Raw genomic sequence first — 13,551 nt, 5'->3', positions numbered from 1 at the left:
GGGGAGACAAATGTACGTTTTTGATAGATATTTCCAATTTTCCTTCCAAAATAGGCTATTCCAATTGACACCTCAGCCAACAGCGTACATGACAGAGTCCATTCCCCCACCTCTTGGCTAACACGGAATGTTCTCAATCTTTTGAATTTTTATTAATAGGATGGGAGTAAAAATGATTTATTTGGCATTTCTTTGGTTTTTCACTAGATGAAGCATCTTTTCTAATGTTAATTGGTCATTTGTGTTTCTTCTATAAATTGTTTACAAGAATTGATATCTTTTATTTTTAATTATGCTGGGGGGAATGGAAAAGAGCGGGTGGGGAAGTTCTCAGGAAAGAATTGTCATCTGGACAGACATCCCCCAAATGTTCTAGTTACACACCGAATCCGAAAGGAATCAGACTCCCTGGGAAGAACGTGCTCTAATAAGAGGGGTGTGTTCATAAGTTTCCATAATTGTTTATGAAGTTCTAGGCACCTCTGGAAGTCTCTACCACCGTTCCTGCTATCGGAGGCTGCCGGACCCCACAAGCCAGCGCTGACCAGTGGAACTTTTAGCAGTAGGGGGAATGTCCTGTATCTTCACTGCCCTGTATGGCCGCCACTGGCCTTATATGGCTGTTGAACCTGAAATGTGGCTAGTGAAAATGGGGGACTGTATTTTATTTCATTTTAATTGTATGTAAATGTGAATGGCCACATGTGGCTAGGGGCTTTCCTGCCCTCAGCGCGGACATAGGTCTCGGTTGGCCCCGATGTAAACTTTGCAGCATCTCACAGTGTGTGGATACTGGTTTGAGAAAATCTCCTCCTCAAGCGGGTAGGACTCTTCTGTCTATAAGCCTGCCTGTCTGTACTCACATGTCTTTGGGTCGTTTTTCTCACCTTAGGTACTATTGTGGGTGTCGTTCTTTACACGGGCAGAGAACTCCGGAGTGTCATGAATACCTCAAATCCTCGAAGTAAGGTGCGTACAGAGTCACAGGATGTGTTTCCTTGCCAGAACTTTCTGACCTGATGTAGTTTGATGATTGGCGTTGGTGGGGTGAGAAGCTAGATTTAAAAACAGGAACCCCTGACAGTGTGACTTCATTTACACAGACTATCTTTTCACGTCCGTGTATGTGCAGAGGTACATGTGTAGATATAGATACATACGCACAGTACATGAATATGTGTTCGTATGTACAGGCAACCTTTGGAGAGGTGATGGTTCTATTCCAGACCGCCATGTAAAGTGCGTATCACAACAAAGCAAGTTAAATGAATTTTTCGGTTTCCCAGTACGTTTAAAAGTTATGTTTACACTATCCTGTAGTCTGTTAAGTGTGCAGTAAAAGCATTATGTCAAAGAACCCAATGTACATACCTTATTTAAAAATACTTTATTGCTAAAAAATACTAACTTATCCTCTGGCAACACAGGGTTGCCACACACCTTCAATTTGTAAAAAACCTCAGTATCTGCTAAGCTCACGGCAGTTAAACAAGGACTGCTTGTAAATGAATACATAACGTTTTAAAAGCTTTTAAAATGAACTGATGAGTCCTTACTGTTTGCCACGTCTTGTGCGGCATCCTTCACTGCACCTCATTTAATCCTTACGCCAGCCTGTGAGCACAGGTGCTCTGCAGCCTCATCTTATAGAGGAGAAATGGCCTGAGAAGGACCACGCTCTGGCCAAGCTGTGTGGACCTGGCTTCACACCCACGCTGAGCTGCTGCGGCAGGGCAAGCGGCGTCAGCTCTGCAGTCTGCCTGATGGCCCTGTTACTGCTCCCTTCCCACCGGCACCCTCCCTCCCAGCTCCACCCCTCCCCCAGTTTCTTCGAGTCAGAATATTGCAGAGCGGTCTTCTTTGTCAATGCTGTGAACAGATGCGAATCATTTCACCCTGCCATTACAACCCCCATGACGACCTTCGTTATTACAACTATAAATGTCACCTATTTGATGTTTTAGCTGTATCCGGGGCCACGTTTCTGCGAAGTGATGGGTTTCATGTGCTGGTTCCATTTTTAAAGAATATACATTAAAATAAGTATGTAGTCATTAAAATACTAACGTTCACGAATGCAGCACCTAAAAATCAGGGGCCACCAGTGGTGTGTGCCCTGAATTTCCAGGCCATAGGGAATTAGTGCGTGGTGCGCTGCGCAGAGTCGTAGGACTGAGTCATCTTACAGGTTGCCGTGTAGGATGGTAGAGGCCACGCAGTGCACAGCATCGCTGAAGGCAGCAGTAACCCACTTATGTGATTCCAAGGCTAAATCTAAATTCATTAAGAAAAAATCGAAATCGGATTCATTGAAGTCCCTTGGATGTCTGTCAGCCTGTGGAGCCCAGCGTTCTCACCCAAAGATGTGGGGATCCATGGAGCCCACGGTCTTGCCCGAGGTAGAGGTGTTCACGGGGGAAGGACCCGTTCTCCGGGCGGGCTGTGGGTTGCACCAGCGAATCACAAGCTTCGCCCTGTGCGCTGTCCCACAGATTGGCCTGTTTGACCTGGAAGTGAACTGTCTAACAAAGATCCTCTTCGGAGCTTTGGTGGTGGTGTCTCTGGTCATGGTCGCCCTCCAGCACTTCGCCGGACGTTGGTACCTACAGATCATCCGCTTCCTCCTTTTGTTTTCCAACATCATTCCCATCAGGTAAGCAGAGAACAAGCTTGTGTTTAAGTGCTGCGACCTTTGCTTCTCTCTCTTCATCCAAAGGTCATGGTTTTGCGGTTTTGAGAAGGAGCTGGGCCCTTTTGTAGAGTGATGACCAAGGACAGGCAGGGTCAGGAGTGTAGGCGGCGCTCTGGCCGGAGCACTGGATGGGCACATTCCTCCCTGAACCATCCTTTCTGGAATTACGCTCTGCTCAAAAGATCTGGCCTTGCCCAGTCTCAGTGTACACTGGACATGCCATTTAGGTTTCATCTTATTTACCAGCCCCAGGAGGTTGGTGGTGACTGGTGGGAGTGCTGTGTTGGGAAGGATTCTGAGCCTGAGACAGGACTCACGGGGCTTGATTAGCAGTGGAAGCTTGGTGGCACATGCCAGACAATTGTTTGCCTAGCTCATTTGAAGGCTGAATAAATGGTTAAAAAAATATATATATATATACATATACATATACATATATATATAATAAAGTAATAGATGGTCATAGTAGAAAAAAAAATTCACAGTAGCCAAAGAATAAAATAAAAATCATCTCTAATCTCACAACTAAGTGAAAATTGCTGTTAATGTTTTGGGATATATGTTTTCTAGATGGCTTTCTATTTTAGAAAAAGGAGAATTTGCTCTACATAAGAATCCACTCCCACCCACCCCTTTTTTTCCTAACAAAAGTATGTGCTGCAGATAACTTTTCACATCAAATATACTTGCACACCGTCATTTATTAGAACTGCTGTAGTATGTATTCTATGCCTGATAATTTATTTAGACCCGTATTGTTGGATGCTTGTTTCTACTTTTTCCCCATAATAAATGATCAGTAAATAATTATAAAACAAGCCATATCTCTTTCCCTCAGACTTCTAGTGCTTATAATCTCTCTCTTACACTTGATCTATTGCCCTGTATTTTGTCCTGCCCTTTTGTGTATTTACATCATCCCAGCTAGACTTTGTCTTTCTCCGAAGGCAGAGATTGTGGTTTTGGTGCAACAACGTGACTAGAAGAAGGAGATTGAACCCCAGGCTAGTGTGCTCTGGATGATGGTTTCAAAGAATAAATAAGTCTAATTTACTGCTAACAGAAGAGTGTTTGTGCTGTAATGTTGTGTATAATTGTAGTCTTTAGAGTTCTGTCTACAACAACTGAAAATCGGTGCATTGAATCTGCATACGGGCCAGGGCTAGCCAGTGAAATAGTTAGCAATTTAATCAGTTTATAGGATTATGAATGAATTTGAAGATTTCTTTTTATTGTTTGCAATGAAATATTTAAAGATGAGTATAACGGGCTTCCCTGATGGCGCAGTGGCTGGGAGTCCGCCTGCCGATGCAGGGGACGCGGGTTCGTGCCCCGGTCCGGGAGGATCCCACATGCCGTGGAGCGGTTGGGCCCGTGAGCCGTGGCCGCTGGGCCTGCGCGTCTGGAGCCTGTGCTCCGCAACGGGAGAGGCCACAGCAGTAAGAGGCCTACGTACTGCAAAAAAAACCAAAACAAACAAAAAAAAATGAGTATAACACAGGGACTTCCCTGGTGGCGCAGTGGTTAAGAATCCGCCTGCCAATGCAGGGGACACAGGTTCGAGCCCTAGTCCGGGAAGATTCCACATGCCATGGAGCAACTAAGCCCGTGCGCCATAACTACTGAGCCTGTGCTCTAGAGCCCGCGAGCCACAACTACCGAAGCCCACGTGCCTAGAGCCCGTGCTCTGCAACAAGAGAAGCCACCGCAATGAGAAGCGAGTGCGCCACAGCTAAGAATAGCCCCTGCTCACCACGACTACAGAAAGCCCGTGTGCAGCAACAAAGAACCAACACAGCCAAAAATAAATAAATTAATTAATTAAAAAAAATGAGTATAGGACATAAAAAGGAATATTATTCAGCCTTAAAAAGGAAGGAAAAAAAGGGAAGGGAATTCTGACACATGCTGCAACATGGATGAACCCTGAAAACATTATGCTAAGTGAAATAAGCCAGACACAAAAGAACAGATCATGTGTGACTCCACAGTACGAGACCCCCAGAGCAGTCAAATTCGTAGAGACAGAGAGTAGAATGGTGCTTGCTGGGGGCTGGAGAAGGGGAAATGGGGAACTGCTGTTTAATGGGTATAAAATTTCAGTGTAGGAAGATGAAAAGGTCCTGGAGATGGATGGTGATTATGGTCCCATAACGATGTGAACGTACTTGATATCATTGAACTGTACGCTTAAGATGCTTTAAATGGTAAATGTGATGTTATGTATATTTTACCACAATGTAAACCATGAATAAGGTATCAAAAATACATTAGCTCAGAGGACTACTATTTTTTCTTTTTTTAAGTAAGGCTAAAACAACTACCTTTTCGATATTTTAAAAGTATCTTAAATTTTTATATTTTATTTTGGTCCGTAACAGAATCGCTTCATGGAAATTTGATAGTGGTGTTGAATCTGTGGATTCAGCCCCAGCAGTGTGCTTCTGCAGGGGGTGATTCCAGATGTTATGGCACAAACGATGTGCATTTAGAGTCCTTGTTGAGATACAGGCAGTCTTACGTTTATCCCGTTAACCTGTGTGCTCTGGTTCTCTGACAGTCTGCGTGTGAACCTGGACATGGGCAAGATCGTGTACAGCTGGGTGATTCGCAGGGACTCGAAAATCCCCGGGACCGTGGTTCGCTCCAGCACGATTCCCGAGCAGCTGGGGAGGATTTCCTACCTACTCACAGATAAGACCGGTGAGTTTCCTGTGGCCCTCGCAGGATTCAAGGTCGAGGAAGGTGCCTGGAATCTCTTTCTGGAGGTGTTAGAGATGCATGCTGCTGCACTTTTATTTTCTTCATCTTTTGATGATGACAGACTATTTGGTGATGATGATGACGATAGCAGCACAGCCTTACTTCCTGCTCATTATGTACAAAAGCACCATTCTGGGTATTTATAGTCACTTACTTAATCCTCCCCCGGTGTTGGGAGTTCGGGGGTATTAAGTGACTTGGTGGTTAGGTGACTTGTCAGGAGCACATAGTGGCAGAAGCAGGCTTTGAACTCAGACAGTCTGGCTTCACGTCCTGACCTTGAAACCACACCTCAAAATACTGCTCCACAGTTTAACATCTGTCAAGTTACGAGGTTGTCGTAGTGGTTGAGAGCAAGTGTGGAGTGGGGAGACCTGGGTTTTAGCTTCCTCTCTACCATTCAGTGAGCATGGGATAAAAGAGAATCTATTGCAAAGATTCGGGAAATCAGAGCAAAACTAGGTTTCAGGAAGAAGAAGAACCAGGAAAGTTCTGGCTGTGTCAGCATCAGGACCCCTGGGATGGTCTCCTGACTTGACTCGACTCATCCTCTGTTGATATGCCCCTCTGCTCAAGGTTTAGATTCCTTCAAGATAGAATCTGATTGGCCTCATGTATGTCACGTGCTGCCCTCTTGGCCAATGGAATGAGTCAGGCACCCTGATTGACGCTTCCTCTGGACCATCCCAGGGAATGAGGGTGATAATTCCCCCTGGAAACCTGGGGTTCTATTTTCAGAAGAAATTCTGGGATTCCAGGCTGACAAAATATCACAGGTGTCCAGCAGGAGCAGTGCTGAAACCAGTCTGTGACATATAGTAAACTCTCAAAAAAAAAGCCAAATAGCTACCATTACTGTTAATAATAATAAGAGCTCCAGGCTGTAGGCAGTTACTGATCTGTCTTGTGTTTCAGGAACTCTTACCCAGAATGAGATGGTTTTCAAACGGCTCCATCTAGGCACCGTGGCCTATGGCCTCGACTCAATGGATGAAGTACAAAGCCACATTTTTAGTATTTACACCCAGGTAAAGCCTTCTGTTTTGATACCCAAACAAGTTTTACATTTATTAACACCTATATTGAGAAGAAGTCATAATACCATATGGTTCACTCATTAAAAGTGTACAGTTTGGTGTTTTTTTGTATACTCAGAGTTGTGTAACCATCACCACAGTCAATTTCATCTTCATCACCCCAAAAGGAAGCCCTGTACCCATGGACAGTCAGTCACTCCTCACTTCCCCCAACCCCACCTTTCCTTCCAAACCCCTGGCAACCACTAATGCTTCACGTTTTGAATAGACCTGCATTTGAGGTTTTTGCCCCATCTTCCTCATCCCCAGGGTTAATCTACTGAAATACTAATGGATACTGGGGAAAACATAAGAAAAAATTATTTGCTAGTAACTGGTGCCAGAAAGAACTTTGAGAACCTGATGGTTGGTTTTCCTTCAGGTTTACAAACATGCTTACTTTTTCCTTTTCCCCTGTTATGAGCCAAAACAGCATAATTAATGGGCTGCTTGTGACATAATCACGGTATAACCGATCAGCTTTAGTTCCTCATCTCTTTCCAACTCGGCAGTCTCATGGAAGAAATTATCAGAGATGATGGTCAACTTATCTGTTCCTGATTTTCCCCCCACTACAAGGTTTTTCAAAACCGGTCATTTTTTTTTTTTAGAGAAAGGTATTACTTGTAAGTGTCCTAAGAGTCCTGTAAAATGAGACCAGCGGGTCCCCCGCCTTGGCTGCTCATCAGAATTACTGGCGATGTTTTAAAAACAGAGTAAAAACAAAACAAAAGACATTAACTTGGGTCTGCTATCCTAGAGATTCTGACTCATTAAGAGGACAGGAGAGTCTGGGCTCCTGTGTTTTAAAAGAAAGATGACAGTGGGCTTCCCTGGTGGCGCAGTGGTTGAGAGTCCGCCTGCCGATGCAGGGGACACGGGTTCGTGCCCTGGTCCGCGAAGATCCCACATGCCGCGGAGCGGCTGGGCCCGGAGCCTGTGCTCCGCAGTGGGAGAGGCCACAGCAGTGAGAGGCACGCGTACCGCAAAAAAACAAAAAAAGAAAGATGACAAAACAAACAAATCCCTTGGTAATTCTGAGACATACCCAGGGCTAAGATGGACTGCATTAGACCAGCTACATATCATGACACTTGTTTGGGGGCAATAGAATAAAAAGGCCATGTTTTGCTTAAATTTGTCCAAATAGATAATGATTCCATAGTCAGAAGGCCAATTAAAAATGTATTCTTGTGTAAGAGTTAGAGGTGGACTGTCTAAATGCTTTGTGATACAATTATAGTCTCAACATTTAATTTTCCGGAATGTTCGTTAGCCTGCACACCTGGATTTCCGGGGTATCTCCTGAAAATGGCAGGGGAGGGGATAGTGTGGAAGTGGGGGTGGATTTTAAGTGGAGAACAGTTTGTTTGATCCATATCACGTCATCACCTGCTACCAGCCACGAAGCCCTTGTCATTCATTCTTCTAGGCTCCCTGTGTGGGCATCGTGGCTTGTCCCCAAATGGTCCATTGTCCTTCTTCAGAGGTGGACTTTAAGACTCTTAAAAAGTCACAAGGACTTGGTTGGACTGAGAGGAAAAGCCACAGTCAGCCCCTGGTTCCTTTCTCTCTCTCTGACCCGTCTTCCTCTGTGAGGTGACGTGGTGTCCATGCTGGGCTCTGTGTGTCACTCTCTAGGGGGTTCCGGTCTTATCCAGCTTCTGTCACCTTATTGAAGCTGATGCCTCCCATGTCTGTGTCAGCCCGGCCAGGAGCTTCACCCTGGAATACACCTGCATACCTGGCATCACCGCTTGTGGGTCGCGAGGACGGTGCACCCACCATCCCGACATTTTTCCTGTACGCTGGCTTCTCTAAGCTGTTCTTGTTTTAGGAAGCACCACTCCCGTTTACCCTGTTAGCTCCGTCCAGGGATTTGGGAAGTGCCCCTGCTTCCTGCCCCGTGACCGCCTGCCTTCAGTCGTGGCCCTGCTCCCCCCAGATCACCTGTTTGGCCTTTCGTCTTCATCCCCTCTCGCTCTCTAGACAGGAACTACACTCTCCCTTGCCTGCCTGTCTGCAGTGACCCCCCTGCAGGCTTTCCCTGTTTCCCTCCTGGGAGCACAGGATCACCCTCGTACTGGCAGCTCCCTCGCAGGGTCTGAGGCTTCCACGTGGTCCAGCAAGGCCTGCATCCCCTGCTGCCACCTCTCCCGCTGTTCGCTCTCTCCTCCCGCTCACCCCGTTACGCCCCTGCCGGCAGCATTCAGGGCAAGGTGAGCAGCCTCGTTTCTGTGTCTGGGAATATTCTTCCCTCTGAACCGTCGGTCCCAGTGCCTCTCGGTCCCCTCTTGAGGGGCCAGTGTGTGGATCGTAATGCTTCTCAGCACCTGGCTGAACCCCGCCTGCCTCTCAGCCCTGTCTCAGTGGTGCTGGCTGCCGACGGTCACGGTACACAGCTTCGTAGACCTTGGGGTGCACCCCGGCAGGAGGCACACCCCTGCCTATGCTGGTGGTATTTTTTATTTTTTATTTTTTTTTGCACTACGCGGGCCTCTCACTGTTGTGGCCTCTCCCTTTGCGGAGCACAGGCTCCGAACGCGCAGGCTCAGCGGCCATGGCTCACGGGGCCCAGCCACTCCGCGGCATGTGAGATCTTCCCGGACCAGAGCACGATCCTGTGTCCCCTGCATCAGCAGGCGGACTCTCAACCACTGCGCCCCCAGGGAAGTGCACTGCTGGTGGTATTTTTAAGGGCTTGTGGTATTGACAGAAGCCGTCCTTTCTCAGGATATTTGTGTAGTTCAGCTTTTGTAGCCCATTTTTGGTTTAGCACAGATAACACTGTGTAAAGTCTTAAAAGTTCTTACCGTGAACTCCTTTTTTGTTTTTAGTTTTTATTTATTTATTTAATTTTTGGCTGCTTTGGGTCTTTGTTGCTGCGCACGGGCTTTCTCTAGTCGTGGCGAGCCGGGGCTACTCTCCGTTGTGGTGCGCGGGTTTCTCATTGCAGTGCCTTTTCTTGCTGCAGAGCACTGGCTCTAGGCTTGCGGGCTTCGGTAGTTGTGGCATGCAGGCTCAGTAGTTGTGGCTCGTGGGGCCTAGAGCGCAGGCTCAGTAGTTGTGGCGCATCGGCTTAGTTGCTCTGCGGCATGTGGGATCTTCCCTGACCAGGGATCGAACCTGTGTCCCCTGCATTGGCAGGCAGATTCTTAACCACTGTGCCACTAGGGAAGTCCTTAACATGGACTCTTAACTCATCACCCTTCCTCAGCGGAAGCTCGTAAATGGATTTGCCCGTCCCGGCCTTGGGTTTAAAGTAGCTGAGTGTGATGGGGAAAGACCGAGGCTGGTGTGCACACTCCACCCCCTGAGGCCACGTGCATCCTTCTCTCGGGATATCGAAAAGCCCTGCGGTAAACACATGACTACTTTTATGATGACAAGTACGAAGGCTCTCCTGTGGTTTTTAAACAGCTTTATTGAGGTATAACATACATACCGTAAAATTCAGCCATGTTAACTGTAGTATTCAGTGATTTTTTTAGGTAAATTTACAAAGTTGTGGAACCATCCCCACAATCCAGTGTTAGACCACCACCCCAGATGATTCTCCCGAGCCCACTGCAGCCATTCATCTGACTTTTAGAGTTTAATAATAGGATGTTATAACAGTGTCTCCTAAGGTAGAGTATTTGGAACTCCTGGCTCAGATCGCTAGGGACAGAGACAGAATCTCTAGGAGTGGTGCGTGGACCTACAGTTTTAACAAGTGAACCAGGTGATTCCAAAGTAAAACAGAGTTTGAGAATAGCTACTGCACATCTGAGGTTCGTCCTTATTTTTCAGAATGTCCGTGTCTAAATTTGTGGACTCCAAAACAGAGTTTGCCAGGAGACCCATTGAGGTGCAGGAGGAAAAGATTAGAATGTCTATTCACATTTCATTTTCATCTTCAAAATTACAGCAAAATTTAAACTTTACTAATAGCTTTAAGATTGACCCTGGGACCCCCACTCCATATATCAGATGAACTCTTATCAGGCACAGTCCTTGAGGTGTCCTGCGAAAGGAGTTGGAATTCTGCGATTGTTTATTTTCAGAACATTGAAATTCAGATTGTCTTTTATGAGTGTCCAGGTGACTGGTTTTAGGGATGTTATTTAACTAAAGTAATCTCGTAAAGAGGAAAGAGGGCAGGTGGCTTTACAAGATTCCTGCAGGGAAACTCCAGACGATCAATACAAGCCCAAGTAAACCACAAGGAAATGGCCGACACATTATGAGATAAACCCATGACAGGCTAAGGAGATGTGATGATTTTTCCTCTGCCTTATTCACTTACTTATTGGCACCTTTGAAAAACTGAGAGAGAATTCACAAACCGTAACATTTACCCATTAAGTGTCCAGGTCAGCGTTTTTTAGTATATTCTCAACATGGTGCAGTCGTCACTGCTGTCTCATTTCAGAATGTTTTCACCAACCCAAAGAGGGACCCCCGATCTCTTAAGACTCCCACCCCTACCCCAGCCCCTGGCAACCACCCGTCTACTATTTGTGTCTGTGGTTTGCCTGTTCTGGACATTTCAGATGAAGGGGATCAATCAGTACCTTTTGCACCTGGCTTATTTCACCTGGCATGGCATCCCCAAGGTTGCAGCACGTGTCAGCGCTTCATGCCCCTTATGACAGATATGACGGTTTGAATCTATAATTTTAAATAAGTTACATAATTATAATTTAAAATTTATAATTCTCAGTGCCCCTTACCCTGAGTATATGTTATTTTGAGGTATCAGCTAATTCTGTGAAATATGCTGTTTTCATTTTTATCACATCATTTTAGAATTTTTTTGTTGTTTCATAATGCACAATACAATATTTATACAATTTAAATATACACGTGTGGAAGGTACTTAAATTTTTTCTCAACACGTTTGAAGTATTTTGAGACGAATATTCTTTGTTACCTGGAATATATAGTCATCTATTTTATTTTACTCCCCTCAGCAAGTGGAAATATCTTTAACTTTTATTAATATATGTATCTGAACAAAAATGGATGAGTGTGGGAAGTGGGGGGCTCGTGGTGTGCTGTGTCAGAGAAGCCCAAGACCAAGAGCGCTCTTCTAGGCTGTTTTGTACATGTGAATTCTTATTTTTCAAAAAAACATAGTTCACCTTATTTCACATATTTTGATCTGTGAACTGTGATTTTTCACTTAACGTTTTGTCTCTGATATTGTTTTAGTATTTGTTAGAGTTGGAATTTACTGAGCATTTTTTTCCTCTTCTTTTTAATGAGTATGTTGGTGAATGTGTGAGTTTGCGGTTTACTTTCCTGCACAAGATATATACACACAGGATGCATTGGGTTGTCAGTGCTTGCTGTGTCCCAGGTAGTGTCCCTCTTGCTTTCTGCATCCATAGGAAACAGAGAAGGTTACGTTTTCTCGAGGAAGAATTTTTTGTGTTGTGTTTTTCTCTGGGACACAGAGCTTACTTTGTTTTTTACTGATTTAAAAAATTCCTAATACTTTCTTAGGGTACATTTTTTTTTTCCTGCAGAAAAAATAAACAACATGGATAAGTACAAATAAAAAACACTGAAATCACCTGTATTCACATCACTCAGTGATAGCCAGTGTTAACACCTGGGTATATAAAATGCCAAGCTATTTCTCTGCCTTTGTGTCTGTGGAGATGTGTACTTTGTTTCTCTCTCTCTCTCTCTTCCTTTTTTTCTTTTCAACAAGAAGGCATCATATTTTTGTAATTCTTTTGAACTAGAGTTGAGCATCAAAACTGTAAAGTTTAAAAATATGTATATATGCCTGGGCCCTACTCTATTAAGTGTCAGGGGCCCAAGCATATATATATATATGTGTGTGTGTATATATATATATATATACATATATATATATATACATATATATATATATATATATATACTTCTTAAAATCTTTACTGGTTATTCAGAGAGGCATTTCTGGTTAAGAACCACTGTTGGAATAACACTGTCCAGCTTCTTTCTTTTCACACATGTCATGATTATGATCCTTTTTAATGGTTTTATAATAGGGCCAGGACTAGGTAGGGTTAAGGAGAGTGAGGCATGCACCCAGGGAGCAAAACTTATCGAGATGGCAAGAAAACGCCGTCATCAAGACAAATCATACTGTAATGCAGTACTTAAAAAACTCAAAATTCATGCGAAAAATCCAAATGTTAAATTGACAGTATCCAATTCAGCATTCGCACAGTTTGGCCTCACCATCCTAACCCCGGTTTTACGGTGGCAGTGGCTTCATGTCCGGTTCTCAGCCTTGGCATATTGACATCTGGGCTGGATAATTTTTTGCTGTGGGGACCACCCTGTGCACTGTAGGGTGTTCAGCAGCATCCTTGCCCTCTACCATCTCGATGCCTGTCGCACACTCCCCCGGCACCTGCTTTGTCACACCCTCGAGTATCTCCAGATGCTGCCCAGTGGGGGGCAAAGTCTCCCGAGTTGAGAACCCCTGTGTAATACATCGTTCAGTTTCAACGAATTGAAATCTGTTGCCTCTGTCGTGCGGAAAGCTGTGTACTGTTAAGCAGTAAACGTTGTGTTGTGTTTATGCAGTCACTTAGCGTGTAAGACAGTTGATTCACTTGGAAGTGGTAGCTCTAAGCCTGTCTCTGTGGAGGTGGACCTTTGAGGTTAATGAGTTACCAGCTCTGAGCTCAATTTGGGGAGTGAAGGGGGCCTATTGAAACAGGAATTCCTTCTCTTCAATAGTGTATTTTTACCAGTTGCAACCCATCCATCGTATCTGGTAACATTATGAGTGTTCGTAAGGGGTGATGTTTTCATTGCATTTGGAAAGAAAATTGATATTCACGGTGGCTCGGCATTTAATTTCTGTATTACTGTTTCCTGAAATACAGGCTGGAGTTCTCATTGGGAAATGTCCCTGCCATGGATTATTAATGAGAAATGGAGGCCCGTTTTTTTCACTGAATCTCCATATCTCATTTGTTGGCTGGGCTGCCCTAGGATGACCAAAACAACACAAGGTGCGAGATATCCACC

At 44.9% G+C, this 13,551-nt stretch overlaps 1 protein-coding gene across 3 annotated transcripts in view; it reads left to right on the top strand.

The window, feature by feature from the left end:
• The window catches only part of ATP9A (ATPase phospholipid transporting 9A (putative)), a 135,633-nt gene that overhangs the window by 63,174 nt on the left and 58,908 nt on the right, over positions 1-13,551 (top strand). For all 3 annotated transcript variants that reach the window (XM_030839108.2, XM_060285539.2, XM_030839109.3), the window contains exons 10-13: positions 893-969; positions 2,493-2,653; positions 5,253-5,395; positions 6,371-6,483. In XM_030839108.2, coding sequence (XP_030694968.1) covers positions 893-969; positions 2,493-2,653; positions 5,253-5,395; positions 6,371-6,483 — 494 coding nt within the window. The remainder of the gene's footprint in view (positions 1-892; positions 970-2,492; positions 2,654-5,252; positions 5,396-6,370; positions 6,484-13,551) is intronic.

Source organism: Globicephala melas, chromosome 15 (genome assembly GCF_963455315.2).
Source record: "Globicephala melas chromosome 15, mGloMel1.2, whole genome shotgun sequence".
In the NCBI taxonomy this organism is placed as follows: Eukaryota; Metazoa; Chordata; class Mammalia; order Artiodactyla; family Delphinidae; genus Globicephala; species Globicephala melas.
The sequence above is the reverse complement of the archived record's forward strand: the minus strand, read 5'-3'. Positions and strand labels throughout refer to the sequence as shown.